The sequence below is a fragment of the Biomphalaria glabrata genome, chromosome 2, assembly GCF_947242115.1.
Source record: "Biomphalaria glabrata chromosome 2, xgBioGlab47.1, whole genome shotgun sequence".
NCBI classification, from domain to species: Eukaryota; Metazoa; Mollusca; class Gastropoda; family Planorbidae; genus Biomphalaria; species Biomphalaria glabrata.
In genome coordinates, this window is record NC_074712.1 from 49,773,617 (window position 1) to 49,792,999 (window position 19,383).

General features: G+C 34.1%; 2 protein-coding genes across 4 annotated transcripts in view; one reads left to right on the forward strand and one right to left on the reverse strand.

Moving 5' to 3' along the window:
• The first annotated feature begins 4,378 nt into the window (after positions 1-4,378).
• On the forward strand, positions 4,379-14,542 carry LOC106072518 (uncharacterized). Of its 3 annotated transcripts, none has more exons than XM_013232903.2 (4): positions 4,379-4,619; positions 5,935-7,914; positions 8,566-8,663; positions 8,980-14,542. In XM_013232903.2, the coding sequence occupies exons 2-4, from the start codon at positions 5,935-5,937 to the stop codon at positions 9,281-9,283; spliced, it is 2,382 nt and encodes a 793-aa protein (XP_013088357.2). In that variant the 5' UTR covers positions 4,379-4,619; the 3' UTR covers positions 9,284-14,542. The 3 variants fall into 3 exon arrangements, with proteins under 3 accessions (XP_013088357.2, XP_055877065.1, XP_013088356.2); XM_056021090.1 differs by having other exon boundaries at positions 4,379-4,598; XM_013232902.2 differs by having other exon boundaries at positions 4,379-4,590.
• The window catches only part of LOC106072510 (polycystic kidney disease protein 1-like 2), a 28,759-nt gene continuing 19,328 nt past the window's right edge, over positions 9,953-19,383 (reverse strand). Inside the window, exons 26-34 of the mRNA XM_056021089.1 lie at positions 18,438-18,600; positions 17,856-18,112; positions 16,162-16,328; positions 15,284-15,493; positions 14,065-14,245; positions 13,780-13,965; positions 13,035-13,281; positions 10,199-10,274; positions 9,953-10,089 (exon numbers count right to left, since the gene is read on the reverse strand). Coding sequence (XP_055877064.1) covers positions 10,017-10,089; positions 10,199-10,274; positions 13,035-13,281; positions 13,780-13,965; positions 14,065-14,245; positions 15,284-15,493; positions 16,162-16,328; positions 17,856-18,112; positions 18,438-18,600 — 1,560 coding nt within the window. The 3' untranslated portion in view covers positions 9,953-10,016. The remainder of the gene's footprint in view (positions 10,090-10,198; positions 10,275-13,034; positions 13,282-13,779; positions 13,966-14,064; positions 14,246-15,283; positions 15,494-16,161; positions 16,329-17,855; positions 18,113-18,437; positions 18,601-19,383) is intronic.

A 19,383-nucleotide genomic window follows, 5' to 3' on the forward strand; every position in this document is an offset into this window, starting at 1 on the left:
TTTCGGAGTAGTAAAACATTCTTACAATTTAATAATGTGTTTAGATTATAATTAGATAGATTATAATTTCCATACAAAATGTGAATACTTGTACATTATCAAATTCATTTTTGCTAATTTAATGTATTACCCCTCCCTTTTTTTTTCTTTGAAACTAAGTTCCGGTTTAGTTAATTAACATGATGTGAACATAGACATATATATATAGACTGGACGATAAAGTAAAAATTATTATGGGAAACATTTGGGAAAAGATAAGTTTGTATGAGTTATACAGCAGTTATGAGCAGTGTAAAATTAAAAGTATTTATAGTTTGTTTGTTTTTCAGCCATAACCTATATAATTGATAGAACCCCTTCTGTATTATTATATCTCTAATCGTGCCTAATTATAAATAGTTTTAAATGCTAGATTTAGATCTAGTCTATATCATGGGCGTAGCCAGGATTTTTTTTCGGGGAGGGTTTGGGGGGGGGGGGGATTCCGGGGGAATTCCCCCCCCCCGCGGAAAAAAATTATATGTATATATATATATATATATATGTGTGTGTGTGTACATAATTAATCTTTATTACATTCTGACCCTTTCGGAAGACGTTTATTGTTTATTGTAGACTCCCCGCCCTTGCTAGCAAGGGGGTCTGGTTGAGTTCGCAGCGCTCCCCCAGCGCGGGGCGAAGCCCCGCCGCCGAGCACTATTTCTGGTATTGAAAGCCAACACAATGCATATTCTGAGGTAACTACAGTGCATTATCTTTTATCTTGCTATTAAAAAGTTTTATTTCAAAAACCTGATGTGCTATTATTACTGACTTAGACCCTCTCGCGCCGTTCGGCGCATTTTCCGGCAAGCTGTTTCCGCAACTCTTATTTTGCGTAATTCATTTTGTCGGAGAACATGTCCCGCAAAACCTCATGCGACGCTCTGTCACAACCTTATTAAGGATTCGACTCCCAGTTCGGCATATGATTTCTTTTATTTAGACCCGATCTCTATGACTGACTCCTAAAATCTGTCTTAGCCATCTTTGTTGAGACACATTTAATGATTTTCAATTTCGGCAGAAGACTATTCACACTTAATTAATGGAGCCCAAGCCACTGGTAGAAATTTGTAACCTTTCTTGACTACGCTCTTGGAATTACATGCCTGTATTTCGCTTTAGATTTTATATCGAAAAGGAAAGTTTTTTCGTCAAATCATCTGTTGAGGGGTTTTAAACTAAGAAATCTCTGGAGTTTTTTTGTTTTGTTTTTAATTCAAAACCATATTTAGCTACGATCATAGAATTTGGTGACTGTAGTTTGCTTTAAAATAATATTGAAGAGAGAGGTTTTCAACTCTAAACGCTCTGTAGGGGAATTTTAAACTCAAAACCATCTGGAGGGGCTTTAAACTCAAAACCCCTTTGGCTACGCTCATAGATTTTATAGTGTGTAATTTACTTTTTTTTTATATTGAAGAGGTACTTTTTAGCTTGAAACCCCAACTGGAGGGGAGGGGGGTTTAAACTCAAAACCCCTTTAGCTACGCTCATAGAATTTTGAGTGTGTAATTTGCTTTTTTTATATTGAAGATGGCGTTTATCGTAAATTTTGGAGGGGGTTTTAAAATCAAAATCTTCCTCAACTGTGCTGTTGGAATTTGGGGATTGTTGTTTGCATTTTTTTTGTTTTGTTTTATAGAAGAGGGGGATTTAACTGCAAAAACCTCTGGTAGGGGGTTTAAAATTCAAAACCCCCTGTAGGGGGTTTAAAGCTCAAAGCCCCCTGGTAGAGGGATTTGTATCTCAAAACCCCCTGATAGGTGTTTTTTAAATCTCAAAACCCTCTGGTAGGGGGATTTAAACTCAAAACCCCCTGGTAGAGGGTTTTTAACTCAAAACTGCCTCGGCTGTGCTGTGGTAAGTGATGATTTAGTGTTAAAATCTCACCTAAAATAAACAAAATGAAAGCAAAAATCAGTCACTTAATTCCGTTCCCCCCCCCCGCAGGGGGGATTTCATTTCGGGGGGGGTTTGAACCCCAAGAACCCCCCCTGGCTACGCCCATGGTCTATATAAATACTATAGTGAAAAAATACTACTTACTACTAGATCTAGTACTATACTACTATACTATACTATAAACTATAATTGTAATCTGTATAGTCTAGTCTATAGTTAGTATATAAATAGTCTAGGACTAGATTCAAGATTGTCACTAGATCTATAATCTATACTTATACTAGATCTAGTCTATAGTCTGCATGCATAGATAATAGACTGACTAGTTTAATAGTTAGTAGTAAAAAGTATGAAAAGTATTAGACCTAGTTATTACAAATATTAGTCATATTTATTAGATTTAGATCTATCAATATTAAACTAGTGACAGTCACGGTGTCAGTGATAGGCCTACTGAATTATTCTGACTTACTGAAACTGAAAGTTAATGTGTATAATATTCATTTTTTTTTCAACCTTTAGAATTTATCCTTGGCCTATCGTACTACGAACATTAGATCACGTTCTGCTCATTTTCTTTGACTTTTTTGACTAAAAACTAATTCTAACAATTTGAATCGATAAGACGACCGCCATACATTAATAAAGAAGCCACGTCAACAAACATAGATCCACATCACAAACCTATATATATATTTGCCTATGTCTATGATTATGAAACAAAGGCAAAATATTGGGAATATGGCAGTTTTGTACTTTTCAAAACTAAAGATCATAATTATATATTGGCTGAAATGTTAGTCCTAGAATTTATAGCTCGATTGCCGCCATTTTTTTTTCACATAGATAGAGTACATAAAACATATTTGACTTCCCCCAAATAAAAATAACTTCCTACTTCCAGTCTATATTTATTTATGTCTATGGATGTGAATTTATTTAATCATCTGTATTTACCATAGACATAAATAAATATAGACTGGCCGATTAAAGAGTTTTATGAAACGAAAATTTTTGACTTGCAATTTTGTGTACTTTATTATACAGCATTTATGAGCAGTATAAAAGTTAAGTATTCATATCTATTTCAGCCGTAACCTATATAAGTATTACATTATTTTCATTAGTGTTTTTTTTTAATCTCTCAGCGTGAAGATCATGCAATTTTTCAGAATTCGGAAATCCGAATACAATAGATGTACATGTTTTCAAGTTACATGAAGTTACTTCCTTCAGCCAGTCTATAATTATTTATGTCTATGGTATTTACGTTCAACTTCTTCTTCCATTTGACTGTGATAATAATAAGAAAACAATTTAAATTTGGAAACATTTCTTTTTACATTATTTTATTGATACAAATCAATAACGTGGTGTTGTTGTTTCAAATGTAGGAGCACTTATAGGCCTACAAAACGGACAGTTAGGCCAGGGATGCACTTAGTCATATGCCGAAACACAAGCCATGGTTTAAAGTCCCAATATACAAAAGTATGTAAGAAATGTTCCCCTTATTATAAATAGGCCCATGTAGCACTGTATTCATTAATATAGTTTCCAGAAATTCATAAGAAATGTTTAGTTTCATTTTTATAAATATTGTTATTTAACTTAAAAAAATAGTTTAAAGTTCAGTCTCTTGAGAGGTAACTTTGATGCTTTGAGCTGAAATAAATGATGTAATAATCCTATACTATAATAGCATACCATTGGTCATGAGATAAATGGGGAAGAAAGTATGTGGACACAAAGGCAGCGACACAGCTGCCAAGCTAAAATCAGACAGAATCGGTTCCATGTTATCCGCGACTTGCGAGTTGAAAATGTACAGGTCTCAGGAAGAACAAGTCAAATATAAATTAAAAAAAAAAAAAAAATCTTGCTTATATCGAGTGAAAATGAATTAACTTTTTGTTAGGGAAGTTTATAATTTAGTATAACTTTGTACATTTTTCATATAAAACAATTATTATTGATTCATACGTTGTCATTGTGCAAAGTTTCAACTTGATCTCAGAATGGAAAGTGCGAGAAAATAAGCGGACACACCAAGTGACTAGCTAGACGCTTGATCGAAAGCTTAGGGTCCAGTGCTTTAGTGACATCATGAAAATGTCAACACAGTAAGGTTTATACATCTAGGACTTTATGTAAAGCTCCACGTCCCCCCCCCCTTCCACACTCCTTATTGCTCACTAGCGTTTGATATTTTGAAATGTTATACAAGATTTTCAACTATTTTCTACTATTTTAAAGTCCATATTCTTTTTAATGTGTTGTATGTTATTACACTTGCTGGTTGAAAGATAAGCCAGAAATATCTTCTTTATTCTTATTATACTGATACCAACTTTTTCGTTTAATTGTCCGCACAATTCTGTTCCAGGAACGTTAGCGATAAGAACAATTTCAGTTTCATTTGTATAAATTATAGTATTGGCCAGCACGGACGGTCTCACAATGTATAAGTTAAGATCTTTAGGATAAAATCTCTTGAAGTCTACATTTAATAAACGACATAAAGACTTTCTTCTAAAAGACTCTCTAGATCTTTAATGAACTTGTTATTGTGTGTGTGTGCCTAAGGTTTGAGAAACAGCCTGTGTTTACAGATCGCAGTGCAGAGATCACATTGTGTTCAGGGTAAGGAGGTAACAATGGGATGAAGGGAGGTACGGTACAAATTTCGTTCTATAATAAAACATTGATTCTACATTAGCCTCATTTTTAAAGCTAGATTTATTTCGCTTAGACATTTATTTTTCTATTATCATACTGCGGTGGCTAAGTGGTTAAGCGCCTGGTTTCCGAACCTGGAGTCCTGGGTTCGAATCTCGGAGAAGACTGGGATTTTAAATTTCGGTATTTTTAGGGCACCCCTGAGTCCTCTAATGGGTACCTGACTTTGGGGAAAAGTAAAGGCGGTTGGTCATTGGGCTGGCTGCTCTTTAACTTTTAGTCAAAGAAACAGATGACCTTAACATCATCTGCCATATCAGTATCACAAGGTCTAAAAGGGGAACTTTTTTTTTATTGTTGATGACAACATATGAATAATTCAAAACATTAACCAATTAGTTAATTAATTTGTCTTATATCAATAATTTTGTTTTACATGAAAAATGTACTAAATCAGCGGCGGGCGACAAGTGACTAACACGCACAGTCGCAACCAGACCAAACAAACAAAACAGTCGTGAACTCTTATAAGAAAACCAAAAAACAAACCTTCTTTATTTAAAAGTGTTTAGCTGGACCCTTAAAAACGGAAACTTTGAGTCGGTATTCAAACTCGAGCAACTATATTTTGTTTTTAAATTGCTTTTGAAAAGGCAGCACGGAAACCTTTTATTTAACACAAGTGATTGGACCATAGCGCTTTGATGCTATAAGCATGAGGGTTGAGCTGAACATAAACACTTTTTTTTAAATTATTTCCAATCGCACACATGTATTATTTCTAGTTTAGATCTATTACAAATTGATTACATTATTGATTCAAAATATTTGATACAATTTCACCCAATATAAGATTGTTATAAAAAAGATTGTGATAAAAAGTAGGCTACGTTCATATTTAACTGTAAATATGTTTGGTGGTGGTGGCAGCTAAGTGTCGAAAACCTCGCAACCCATGTGGCTCGAACTTCAGTCCCGATATAGATAAGAACATTTTCATTCAAGACTTTATTCAAGCTGAGTTACGGTTGCTGATTGCCTAACGGCAGCACGGAACCTTCTCCCGTATATCTCTCCTCCCAGTTAAATGTTCACAAAATAGTTGACCAGAGCGTAATGAACATACTACATGCATGACATGCAATACAAGCATGCTTTACAAAAACAATACTAAAAAATAAAAATGTAATAAAATATTCGCGCACTGTAAGAAAAGATATAAATCTACATAAACGATATGTGACTATAATGTATAACATTTGTATTGAAAATATTACTGAAATCATTCTAAATGCGTATTCTCACCAGATGTCTGCCGCCACTGAAGACGAGATCACTTTCCCAGAGTTCCCCTGTAACTTCAATCTTGTCACCGGAAATAAAGTTTCACAGCAACGTTTTTTGCATGTTAAAAATAACGTGACAAGTGATTTAGAACTTTCCAGGAACTCGCAGGAAGAGCGAATCAGGGATTTGAATCTTTTGACTTGGGTTTTATTTAATTTAAATGAAAAGTCAGAAGCTTTAGAGAAAAATGCAACGGTTCTAGAGCTTACAAACAGAAGAAATGTAACAGCTCTTGGCAATTTGGTCTTTCTATCACAGAGTCGAGGTTACAAGATCGAGTCGGACAAATATTTAGAGAAGTTAAAGGAGCTGCAAAACCAACCAGAGTTTGATCGTTTGAAAACTGAAGCTATAGCGGAACAAGCTTACAGCTATAGTAGACTTGGTGGCGCTGACAACTATAAGCTTTGTCGAAGATACTTTCAACAATGCACTTTAAAATGTCCGAATAATTATCTCTGGAAGTATGGGCTTGCTTTGGCATGTAAACGGCTTTTAAATTACAATATACAGTTTACTAGTAAGCAGCCTATCGACACTGAAGAACTAAAGCTAGAGTGCATTCAGTTGTTTTTTGAAGTAGGCGAGCGTGCAGATAGTAATTTAAGAGGACTTGCTTACGCTCAATTGGTCAATTTAAGACAAGTGTACTCTTACCCTAAAAACAATGCGTCTAGAATGTTTAAAGCTCAAAATATCCACGAGTTGTTGGAATTGGCGCGTCGTTTTGGCGGAGACAACCCTGCTGTGTTGACTCAGTGTGGGAAAAGTTTCAAAAGCATTGACGTCGATAAGGCCATCGATATTTTACGACAATCTTTGATGTTGCAAGAAAATAGCACAGCTTACCATCATCTAGGATTATGTCTTAGCCGAAAAGCAAGCTTGATAGCTGGAGGTAAATATCATTCTAGAAATACCAGATTTGGAGCTCACCCATCTAGATACAAGAGTCCTACTGGATATGACCCATTTGTCAAATTGCCATTTTATGTAACAAATGCTTTTGGACAACTTGATAAAGATGATCCACTAGTAGAGGAAGCGATCAAGTTTTACCACAAAGCCATTGATATCTCCCACGAAGAAAACGTTCCCGCTAAACTGAGTCTTGCTGATCTATATTTCTCAATAGATCAGTTCGAGCACGCTCTGGCACAATATAATCAAGTAATAGATCAACCAGAAGCAAAGTTTCTCCTGTGTTTAATATCAGCACATGAAGGCGCCGGAAAATGTCTACAAAGATTGAGCAATGCTGCTACTGAATCTAATCCAGAACGTCGAAGGAGAGAAGCCAGAGAACAATTCACAAAGGGATTTAGTTTGGCAGCAGATTTAGCATCAAAATATTCTCAATCTGAAATCATGATTTGGGATTCTCTTAAACAATTAATAAATGCTGATGAACAAAGTACCTCCAATGGCGCGAGGAACAATCAGACGATCAAGCTTTTGGAGCTGATGAAAAACAAGGACGTATCCGAAGTATTAAACGAAATGCTAAAGGATGATCTAGAAGTAAACAATGTGAACGACTTTGAAGAAAGACTTGAGCATTACATAGCTGAACGAGATTTTGAAGGTGCTCTCGCGTTTTTGAACCTGTCCAGACTACACAGTGCTCTCGTTAACGACGATAGTTGGAGCAGTTCTAACCTTACTGATTTAAAATACAAGACCTACCTGGCAGCTGCCTGGAATCGTGTGCTCAAGTACAGCCCAGATGCCAGGCGAGTCTTTCAACAGATGTTTGAGTTAACATACGGACAGTGTGTAGGCATGGTGAAAGAAGAAGATGATGACGAGGTCATGGAGTCAAAGGTTAAACACGATGTTCTCATTGTCAGTGACACGACACAGGACTGCCAAGTGACGTTAAATGTAGCAGAAAATTTGTATCTGGTTTTGAAAATAGTATTTGGTATTGATACAGTGAAGGTAAGATCAATGTGTAAATAGAATTAATTGTCATTGTTTGTGCCGCTCAGGTGTTAACAAAACAACATTACTAGAACTGTAGTTTATAACTTGTCAGTTATTAGTTGATTTACAAGTAGTCTTTCAAAAGAGATAGTATGTAGGCAATATTTGTAAAAGATCTATAGACTAGACTATATATATATATCAATACGCGATTGCTGATTGATCAAGCAGTTCGATGCTAGGTAAAAAGTTCGAAACCTGGATTTTTGTGCCACAGGATACTTTGGAAGTCCTTAAGTTAACCTGACTTGTATACCTGAATTATTTGGGTAAAGTAAAGATGGTAGTCGGTTGTGCTGGCCATATAACATTCTTGTTAAATCTTGTTAAAACTGAGTTTTGAGTTTATCTTAGATTTAAAAACAGACAGGTTATTTCTATTTATGTCATTGAAGTTGTGCCTTCACTTTTGTTTATGTCCATGACAACAACACGTTAGGAAACATTAAATTAAACGAAAAAAAAAACCCTAGACCAACGTTTTTTCGTTAGCACACTGAAATTAGATTAATGATGTCATTTTGAAACAGCATTTAGGAGCAAAATGTATTGCCAGACACAGGCTAAGTAAATAGAAAATAACGTATTTTAATATTACTGTTTCAGTATAAAGTAGAGAGTTCTTGCTTTGAACATGATCAACTCTCGCAGGCAATGGAAAACTTTAGCTTGACCCTGTGGGTCCTAGGAGACAATGACTCAGGGTAAGGCACTAACAGCTGCATAGATTTGTTTTTAAAGTTTAAAAAAAAATGTGAATGTTAAAAGAAGTGTACTAAAAGTGCACACTTTCTATTTTGTTTTTTAAATGATCAGAATTGTAGAGTTTTGTTTTGTTACATACTAGGCTGCACAAACTGTTACATTCATGCAAGAAATTCAATCTTTGAATTCGTTTTAATATTTATGATAAAGCTGATTCCTATCAGAAAGTAATTGACCAAATAACAAGATGAACCAATTATTTTAGAGTAATCTAATCCAATATGATTCCAGAGAATTAATTTTTCATCTTTCTAGTGCCTACAAGAAGATGTTGGAAGAAGTCAGAATATCTCTAGCCACAGAGATCATATTCATGAGTGTTAGAGAAAAGACTGCAAGTCCTCAAATTTTAACAAGGAAGCAAGTCTTAGATCTGAAGAAGTCACCCTGGAAACAAACAACTTTATTTGAACACTGTTTGAGAGATCAACTTGTGGAATTGTCCAATAAATGCATTGTGGAGAAACTGTTCCATGGAAATCCACAGACTCTAATGAAACTGTTTTGCTTTCTTGTTGGGGAAAACTTTGACAAGAGAGAAGATCTTTTCTCAAGTTAAGTTATCACTTAGTAACAAAACCTTAATACTGTTTATATTTATTTGTAATGACATCAATGGCTGTGAATGCTAACAAATATTTATTATGAAATATACATAAGTATTTTGAGTTTAATTAGAAAATACTTTCATATTTGTTTTGTATGCACATTCTTAGTCAAAAGTGTTGCAAAAGGCTTCTATATAGAACATACTTTTTTTTTTATACCTGTAACATTATTATGGACAATACTATTTCATTTGTCATATTTCTAACATTTAGTATCATTTACTTACATTTAAATAATCAAGTATAAAAAGAACAATATTTTATTTCTTGTTCTTAACACAACAAAAAAAAACCTTAGAAGGTAAATTTCTTTATACTACTCAAAGTGAAGAGCAATGAAACTTTATATGCATAATAAACAAAGTCAGGCTTGCAGAAGAAATGAAAAATTTTTATTTTAGAAAAATTAATACACTAAACAATGATCAAATGGACCTGATTATACAGAAAACAGGCATTGGAAGTTAATTACAGAAAATAAATTATAAGAGTTATAAGAATTTTGTGAAAATGCATCAACATAGTTATGCCATACTTAAAAAGAGTATTTTAAATATTTTTAAAGGACCATTTTGTAAAACAAAAACAAATGAAGTTATCACAATGTAAGATTTAAAAAATTAAACAAATTAATACATTCATTCAAGTCACTAAACACATCCATTTTGCATATTTTTAAGACAACTATTGCAGAAGATTCAAATTTTTCATCTTTCTTGAATATGGATTGATTTCTTTGTCAAGTTCTTTAATTAATCTAAATTAATGATTAAAAAGAAATGGGCATTAGGAAATGTATAAAAAAAAGAAAATGAAGATGAATTTATTATTACTATTACCTTAATTACTAATTTGAAATTATCCACCTCTCTAATTTTCTCTCAAATTCGTCCATAATATTTTCTAGTGGGTCATATGTGTCCTCTTCACTCACTGTGATATCTGTGTAGAAGGATTATTAAATAGTTTTTATTTTAAAAGGAGTAAAATAATACTGCTACATTTATCAAGTAATAAAATAGTTTTCCCTCTAAGAAATAATGTGTTTTCATATTTATATCCATTAATTTGATGATAAGTTCATTGGGAGCACAACTGATTCGAACCTGGGACTCCTGCCAAGCTCTTGATTGCACAGCCACCGCGCCTCCTACAATTGTTGTAAATGCATTGAATTTTATCATTTTGAAAAAGGTAATTCCCAACTACCAAGTAGCAATATTAATTGGTGTGATGAAAGGTTAGGAGCACCTTTCGAAGCTCAAATCATTTTGTTGCAATTTGATACAAAAATAAGTCTTGTTTATATCATAAAGGAGTTAAAATCATATCAAAATATGTAGCTTCATACTGTATAATGTGAATTTTTTTTTAAAGAAAGATTTTGTTTGAAAGAATTATGATAAGATAAGATAATTTTTATTGGTCCATTCAGCGTAACTACTGTAACAACAACAATATAGATGCAAATATGAACAACATTCACACGAAACACATACACATACTCACAACCAATGCTTTATGTATTAGACTACTATGTACTTCTTGATGACGACAGATGACATTGTAACACTGACCAAAATTGGAATGAAGCAGTTTTTAAATCTTTCTGTTTTAGTCTTTGGTCTAATCTGATGTTACAGTGGGTGCAGGTTGTCTTTAAGAATCGTGTTTTGGAAAGACATCTTTCCTGAAAATGCTCTTCAAGAGATGGTAGCTGTATTCGAGTGATATACGATGCTTTTTTATTTAGTCTATGTCTTTGTGCCAGTGAAGTATTACCATACCAGCAGGTGATGGCAAAGTTAATTAGACTGCTGATGGTTGCTGTATAGAAAATTCTTATTTTTTTGTTTTGTCGATTTTAAATTTCCTCAGCTTTCTAAGATAGAAGAGTCGTTGATGAATTTTGGTGTAAAGGTTTTGACAGTGTTCACTTCATTTTGGTTTGTTGTTGATGGTTGTACCTAGGTATTTATATTCTTGCACTTGATCTACAGTTAGGTTGTTTATCTGAATTTCTGCAAGATGGCCTTTATTAAAAGATTCAATTTAACATTTTCTTTGTCTATATATTTCTAATTCTAAAACATAATTAAAAGGTTTTCCTTCCATGTTAAATGTCTATCTTTATATTTAAGCCACTTTATGTTGTGACCAGAATTCCTAATACCTAGAACTAAAATATTAGTTTCTTTTCTTTATATGTTAATGAAATAAAATGAGCTAGATTGTTTTAGGTAGATAATATGCAAATAATTATTACTGCCTGGTTAATAGTGTGGGGTGTAAGAATATTCAACAAAAACACATTCTCATTTAATTAGGGGATATGAGTTTTGACTGCTTGTGTAGGGTTCAACCAACTGCCATAGGCTGGCCAGGGTATTTTAGAGCATGCGATTTAATGGGCACCTTTTCAAGTCCTGCCCTCATGCTAAGGAGGTGAGCAGTGTACTCCTAAATAGGACTGCTCAAGTAGCTACTGGACTACACAGCTGCTGTGTGTCAGTGGTAAACGACCGTATGCCTGTGTGCAGGGTTACTGCTATGGCTTCCAGTGTGCCTACACCTACCACTTCACTGCTTGACTGCTTGTTAAGTGGATTGGCACAACATGTCGACCTCACTCTCTCGTCCTAAAGACCAACTCCAGAAGAAAGATTTGGTTGACATGTAAGGTCCATCCATCCATTGCATTGGTGCTACAGCTTTCAGAGGGCCCTGACCTGCTTTAGCACATCTCTACATTCTGATCTATCCTGTGCTTTACGTCTCCATGCACAGACTTTTAGCTGTTGTAGATCTGCCTCAAGCCACCGTACTCTTGATCTGTCTTTGGAGCACTTTCCTTTTGGTTTTTGCTGGTGAACAATCTTTGCTCCTCTGTTCTCTGGCATTCTTTCGAGGTGACCTGCCCAAAGTAATCTGCTCCCTTTTATGTTCTTCACTATGGAGGGCTCTTCATATAGCTGGTATATTTCTTGGTTGGTGCCATTCCTCCATCCGGTTTCCTCATGTATGGCACCATAAATTTTTCTGAGGATTTTTCGTTCCCTTGTGTTAAGTAGATTTTCTGTGGTTTTGGTCAGCGTTCAGGTTTGCTTACATATGACAACAGGTCTGATGATGGTTTTGTATGACATTTTAGGTGCTCAGATAAATGTGTTTGTTTTACATATTTAGATGTAATTTGGGATTATAACATCCTAGACCAAACCTCCAGTATGGCAGCAAGCAAACCTGGGATGATAAAGATGACAGTCCAAATTGCATAACACATGACCAGGCTGTCATCCCATGAAATAGAAAATGTACAAAACAAGTATGTGTAGAAAAGAGAAGATCTGACTATCTCATTAAGTATACTTGTAACCTAGCTGTACAGTTTTGTTTTGGAATATTCACAAACATAGTACAATAATCTTTTTCAATTTTCTAAAAAAGCTAATTGATAAAGCAAATTCATCTACCCAATAAATTAAATTATTATAATTTTTCTTACAACACACCTATCCCATATGTTACAAATGTTTAGCTATTTTAAAAAAAATTTCATCTACTTTTAACAAAAACATTGTAACACAATGCATGCTCAATATAACTTTTTTAAAAATCTACTACTATATGTTGTTGTATACACACAAAATGACTCATGCCTGTGAAGCTTTAACATTCACTTAACTAACATGAAGATCTTACCATCTTGAATGATATCCTTTAACCTGTCAGTAGGATCTCTTGTTCTCCCAAACAAGTTCAAAAACGAGTCCCACAAAACAATGAAAATTTTGGTTGATTCCTTACTCTGGCGAGTCTTTTCGTTGGTCACAAGTAGATCCATGAGAATGGCAATGAAGTAGTTGGTCAAAAAAACAACCACAATAAATACGAAGAAACAGAAGTATACAATTGTCATCCACTCATCTGACAAAGGCACATTAGTATCCTAAGAGAGGAAAAAAGTACAATTAGTCAACTCTGATTTTACTAAACAGTCTTACTGTATTTGGTACAGAAAATACATTAACCATATCCTGCATGTGTTTTAGTGATAAAAACATAAGGAGAAGCGTTAACATTTATATAAATAGAGAGGTTAGTGTAGACAGTTACAGTTAGCTCAAGTAAAGGATACTAAAAATTAAAAAACTTCTCATAAACATTTTTTTTCTTAGCTATTCTATGAAGTAGTCATTAATAATAAAAAAAAAGTAGCAGACTTATTAAACATATAAATAAAGTCTGTCTGTTTGAGATATTAATATAAATCTATCTATAATAAAATTATAGAAAGCCTATAAAGTTAAAAAGGTGGCCTTCACAATATCTCTATGTTATGTGTTATGCCCTATTGTAATTTTCACAAGAGATATATGTATTTTCTTTACAGAAATTTTGGCCCATTAAAGGAAATTTGCTAGAGTAGGGGGAATAAAATATTTACTCTAAAGCTTGAGCGCCCAAGTAGGCCCGTAAAAAGTGACTCTGCGGTGGTCCAAATGTCTTTGAAATAATAACTTGTCTTTCCAAATAGAGCACATCCTGTGCCAATAAAGCCAATCAATATTAAGACATTGAAGAGAAAGAAACTAGGAAACACTTTGACTGCCTTCGACAAGACACTAAACACCTGTAGACAAAAACAACTTCATTAACAGATTGAAAAAATACATTTATTATACATTTAAAGCTAGTTGCTAAACATTCCCTAGTTGAATTTATATCTTACTTTCATGGTCTTATCAGAGTAGCTAGCCAGTTTCAACAGCCTTGTGTAACCAATGGCAACAAGAAATGCAAGACATAAATTATAAGTTGAGTCCCAGACAACAATTTGGTAAAAATTGATATAATACTTGCGACTTTCTGACAATTTTTTCAGTGCAGATTTTGTATAACTGAGTCTTAGCCTATTTTGAAAATAGATAGATATATATAAAATTTTAAATTATTAACAATTTTAAAATATATATTGCAATATCATTAAATCATCTTGATATAGCAGTTTTTAAATTACTTCAACTAATTTGTTTAATTAAAATAATTATATTGTTTTTTATATTCTCTTGTAATTATTATAGTTCTACTTATCTTTGTAATTGGAGTATTGTTAATATTTATATTAATCCTTGTGTATCCTTCTATGTAAACTATACATTTTATGAAAATAGGTCAACATTATTAATAAAACAAATACAGTAGCCTAACGTAAATGTATTTTTTTTCTTTCCTTAACAAATGGACATATGTTGGCAAGACTGCACTACTAACAGTGATGTCCTTGCTAATGCTGGTATGGACAGTATAGAGGGACTTCTTATGATCTGACAGTTACATAGGCAGGGCACATATCCTGTATGGGGGATGAACGTATGCCAAAAGCAGTCTTTTTTTGTAAGCTGAAAGGTTAGGGTTAGGGTAACAGAGGTGCCCCCCAGAAATGCTTTAAAGACCAGCTTAGGTGCCAACTTGCTTTAACCGACATAGAAAAGAGTACCTGGTTGCAGGTGGCTTCAGAATAAAACAGCTGGAGGTCTTTTATGGGACACACATTTGAAACCTAAAGAAAATCTGCTGCTGAGGACAGACGTAGGCGGTGAAAAGAAAATCTAAACTGACCACTGGCAGACAATGGTTATGCCTGCACAGGATGTGGCATAGTGTGTAGGTCGCAGCTGGTGCCGTATAGCCACAGAAATACTACATTCCTCATTAATCTTTGAACTACATATATATGTATATATATACTAGTCAAATAGTATAGATAACAAAAATGCTAAAGTTTAACTAGTATAATCACAGTAACATAGTCAACATAGTTTATTTTAGTCAACAAAAATCACATAAACCTGCATCCTCTGAAAGGAACCATACTCTTTTTTTGTTTGTTTATATGTCTGTCTTACAAATGTATGCCAAGGGAAATAATAGGAGCTTCCATAACTTACATGAACATAATGACAGCACACAATGCTAAAATGACAGCACAAATATCCAGCAGAAACCAACCATCTTTCAATGCTGACCATTTTTTCTTGCCCACCATAAAGACAACATACATGAAAGCAAGTATTGTTAAGACTATCCCTAACACTTGACACAGTTGAACATAAGTTCCAAGATGACCGGAAGGGTTGTGTACAGTGAATGGGTACACACTGAAAAAAAAAAGTACAAGACAAAGTACAATTATTAAATTATATTAAGATAAAATTTGATAAATTTTATTGGTCCAAACAAATGGGGATTCACTTTGACTGCAATTGTCCACCTCAGCATAACTACTATAACATTAAAATTATATAGATGCAAACACAAACAACATCCACATTTGTAACACAAGCACAGACAGTTCTTTAAAACTTTCAACCTATAACAAGTTGCTAAATGTAATATTTAGTTAAAGAAGAAGTAAAAATTAAATATTTTTTCTGATAGGATTTTCCCTTCCATTTATTTGAAAACATAGTTTTAAAGAAAAAAACATGGCATGGGCACAACTGGAGGGCAAGCATAAAGGAGGGGCCAAAGGTCGCAGATGGCAAACATGCCAGAAGTAGGAAAATGGCTGAACAAACTGAGTCAAAATAGATTACAAACGCCTAACTTGCAATGTGTATCAAGGTTTGGCCTGATTAGTTGATGAGAAGTTACCAAGGGAACAGATTGTCATACAATGCCATAGACATAGAATAGACACAGTTTTAATCAACAATATCTTATATAAGTATTTTTGGTCTTCAAATAATATATGACAAGCTCATCACTTCTTGTCTATTCTGTTAGTTTATTGATCTTTTAGATAGGAAAATGAATGTCCACTCACTTAACAAATGGAACAATTCTTCCTATTTCTGTGAACTCTGCTAGAAGTATAACAACAGCAAAGTGGTTGATGTTAGGACAGTAAACTGTAAACTCTAAGAACACAGCTCTAGTTTGTTGGTCGATCCAAGAAGTTTCTTTTAATTTTATAATAAGATCTTGCGAAAGCTGTAAGACAGAGGAAAAAAAATCATAAAATATTCTGGCAATTTGATAATTTCAAAGTTCTTGCTTAGCTAAATGAAAATAAATAAATTTTCTTGATAATTCATTCAGTACTATTTTTTTTTTATTTTAAATAATATTTATTAATGTTATCCAGGCACATGTATAGATCAAAGGTTGATTCTACTTTGAGTTTTGTAAGACAGTTGTCATATAGTATAAATGCTTTTAAATTATGATATACATCATCTCTAGCAGGCACTTTGGCTGAGTGGTAAAGCACTAGGCTTCTGAGCTTGGGGTCCAGGGTTCTAATCCTGGTGAAGACTGGGATGTTAAATTTTGGGATCTATGGGCACCTCTGAGTCCACCCAGCTCTAATGGGTACCTGATATTAGTAGGGCAGTTGGTCTTGTGCGCATCTTGCTTGGTATTTTCTTATGAGCACCATAAAGTTTCGTGAGTTTCTGTTCCTAAGGGTGCGCTTTGTTGTCATTACGTCTTTGCCTTTGTTGGGGTTGTGCTGACTTTGCTGAGTTGCGTTCTTGGGTGTTTTCTTCCCCAGTATTGGGTAAGTTAGTTTATTTTACTGCTTTCGGAATGTTGTAGCTCAAAATTCGTTGGTCCTATGATCTTGGGAATGGAGATCTCAAGGAATGTTTATTTTTTATTATTTAGGGACGCAGGCTTGGGACTCTGTTGGAGTCAAGCCTGATAGTGATTGTATGGTCTGGTTGTTGCCTCCAGGGTTAGGGTTGTGGGCTTCTCCGGGCCCTGATCAATGGTGGCATTGAGAATTAAGTTGTGCTATGTTATTGGAGTAAGATGTTTAAATTATATTTGCCTTGTAAATGCTACTAGATCTTATTCGTTCATCATTATATCATAACATTTCATTTGCTTATTAAATTTTTAAACTTACAATTTTGTTGTTAACTAATACAAGTTAACTGATTGTTATCGTTGAACAATTGTTGTGTTCTCTAAATGTTAAATTGAAAACCTGTAATTAGTGTTAGCCAGTCATTGGTTCGATGCCGATATTATTTGCTTGGGTTTAAACTGTCAAGGTGGGAAACCTGGGAGTTTGAGGAACTTATGTCTATGCATAGATATTTTAAGTTATGTTTTAAATACTTAATAAAATAAAGAATTTGACAACAGACCACTTATTGTGTTTAATGCATCACTGGCCAAAGTACCAAAATGTTCCCATCCTTTAAGACTTTATAAAAGAGAAAACATTTTTACATGTAAATATATAAAAAAAAAAGATTTAAATACAAGCCAGTCAACAAATAAAGGTGCCAATCCCACAAAGAAGCAAGTAACCCCCCTCTCAATACACACACAACTGACCACAAGAAAGTCAGTGTTTTCAAACTTATACCATTCCCCTCCCCCTTTTTACAATGAAATATATTTTGTTGTGTCCACTATTAGCCAGCTGGGAGTCTGAAATTTCATATAGTGTTTTAATACACATTATGCCACCCCCTTTCCCTCGGTATGACACTGCCATTGCCTCACCTTGGCGTCGTTAAACAAATTTGTTATGTAGCCTCCTCCACCATAGGTACTGTAAGCTCCAACTATAGGAAGCCCCCAAAGTTCTAGTGGGGACTTGTAAGTCCAAGCGTTAATGAGCCTGTACTTGGTATTAAGATTCTCCAGCACTGAACAAGGCTTTGGTTTCCACTCCAGACAGAAATCATCAGTTTCTTCAACACCAGAACGGTAACTGGGAACACAGCTTTTGAGTTGTGTGTCTAACAGGGAACAATTCTCTATTAGGGGAAAACAAAAGTCTGGCATTAATTTTCTAAATTGATGTTAAAAGGTTGTTTATGATTTACTAGACTACATTTTTTGATGCAAAGTGGTGATCAGGCTTCAAATTTTTTAGCCAAGTCTCATGCAACTCAAGGCAGCTATAGTTGTTGGTTTACCATTACTGATGCAAATATTATGGTAGAGTTTAAAGATAAGTGCTGCTTAAACTAGAATCAACTTTCAAATGGCCAACCAGCCAACTCATTGCTCTATTTCAGCTTTTTTCAACACATTTTCTAAAAATATAAGATAGAATAACAAAACCTGACCATATCAAACCTTTTCGAATACGAACTTGTCGCAGTCTTGCTTCTCCCATGAGATATAAGTCATTTACTTTTGTATACAGTTTTTGATCTTTATAACTTCCATCTAAATCTGGATATAGCCATTCTGTTAGATTTTGAGAAGTCCAATTGAAATATTCACCACTTGAATTAATCTTTGAAATAAAATCAATTAAAAATGTTTTAACTAGGAATTATATAATGTATGTGCTAGAGCAGGGGTGGGCAAATTACGGCCCGCGGGCCACATGCGGCTCGCCAGAGTATTTTATGCGGCCCGCCGACTCCTACTGAAATCAGGTGTGCCCACAGTATATACATATAAAAATGCAAATGTATTAAAAATAATATCCATATAAATTATTGAAACTGTCTCATTATAAAAAAGTTTCAAGTAAACGAAGAATATGCTTATTAATCAATACACTCAATAGAAGACACAATCTCTGGTCAGTATTTATTCGATGCTATGAAGAACTGTGTTGAATGTTGGGTAGGCTTGGAACAAGATGGCAAGTGTAACAACTGATGGAGCTTGATCTTTGACTGAGTAAACTAGTTTTTTTTTTTTTTTTTTTGTTTTTTTTATAAAAAAAAATATCCCAACCATAAACTCTAAACATGAAAGTTTGCACAAAGCTGCATAAAATTTCAATATGTTATTAACCTAAAAGAATTACTATTCAAATTAAATAGAGCTAGGGGATGTTAACAACAGGTAGTTTCGATTTATGAACAAGTAATCCAATCTATCCGCTATCTTAGAATGGGCAAGGCAAATGAGAAGAATATAAAATCTCAAGTAAGAAATTGTTATGTTACTTGAAGGACATTGACTGCAACTTTGTTACCAATATTTCTAATGAAGAGTGGAAGACAGATTTCATGTGTTTCATGTGTTTCATAAATACCATAGCAATGGGCCTCTTGCTTATGAA

Bases quoted from the DNA above. Each gene is read 5' to 3' on its own strand.
- LOC106072518 (XM_013232903.2), top strand. From the start codon at position 5,935: ATGTCTGCCGCCACTGAAGACGAGATCACTTTCCCAGAGTTCCCCTGT. The intron at 7,915-8,565 runs GTAAGATCAATG...TTACTGTTTCAG, and splicing joins TTGGTATTGATACAGTGAAG to TATAAAGTAGAGAGTTCTTG. The intron at 8,664-8,979 runs GTAAGGCACTAA...TCATCTTTCTAG, and splicing joins CTAGGAGACAATGACTCAGG to TGCCTACAAGAAGATGTTGG.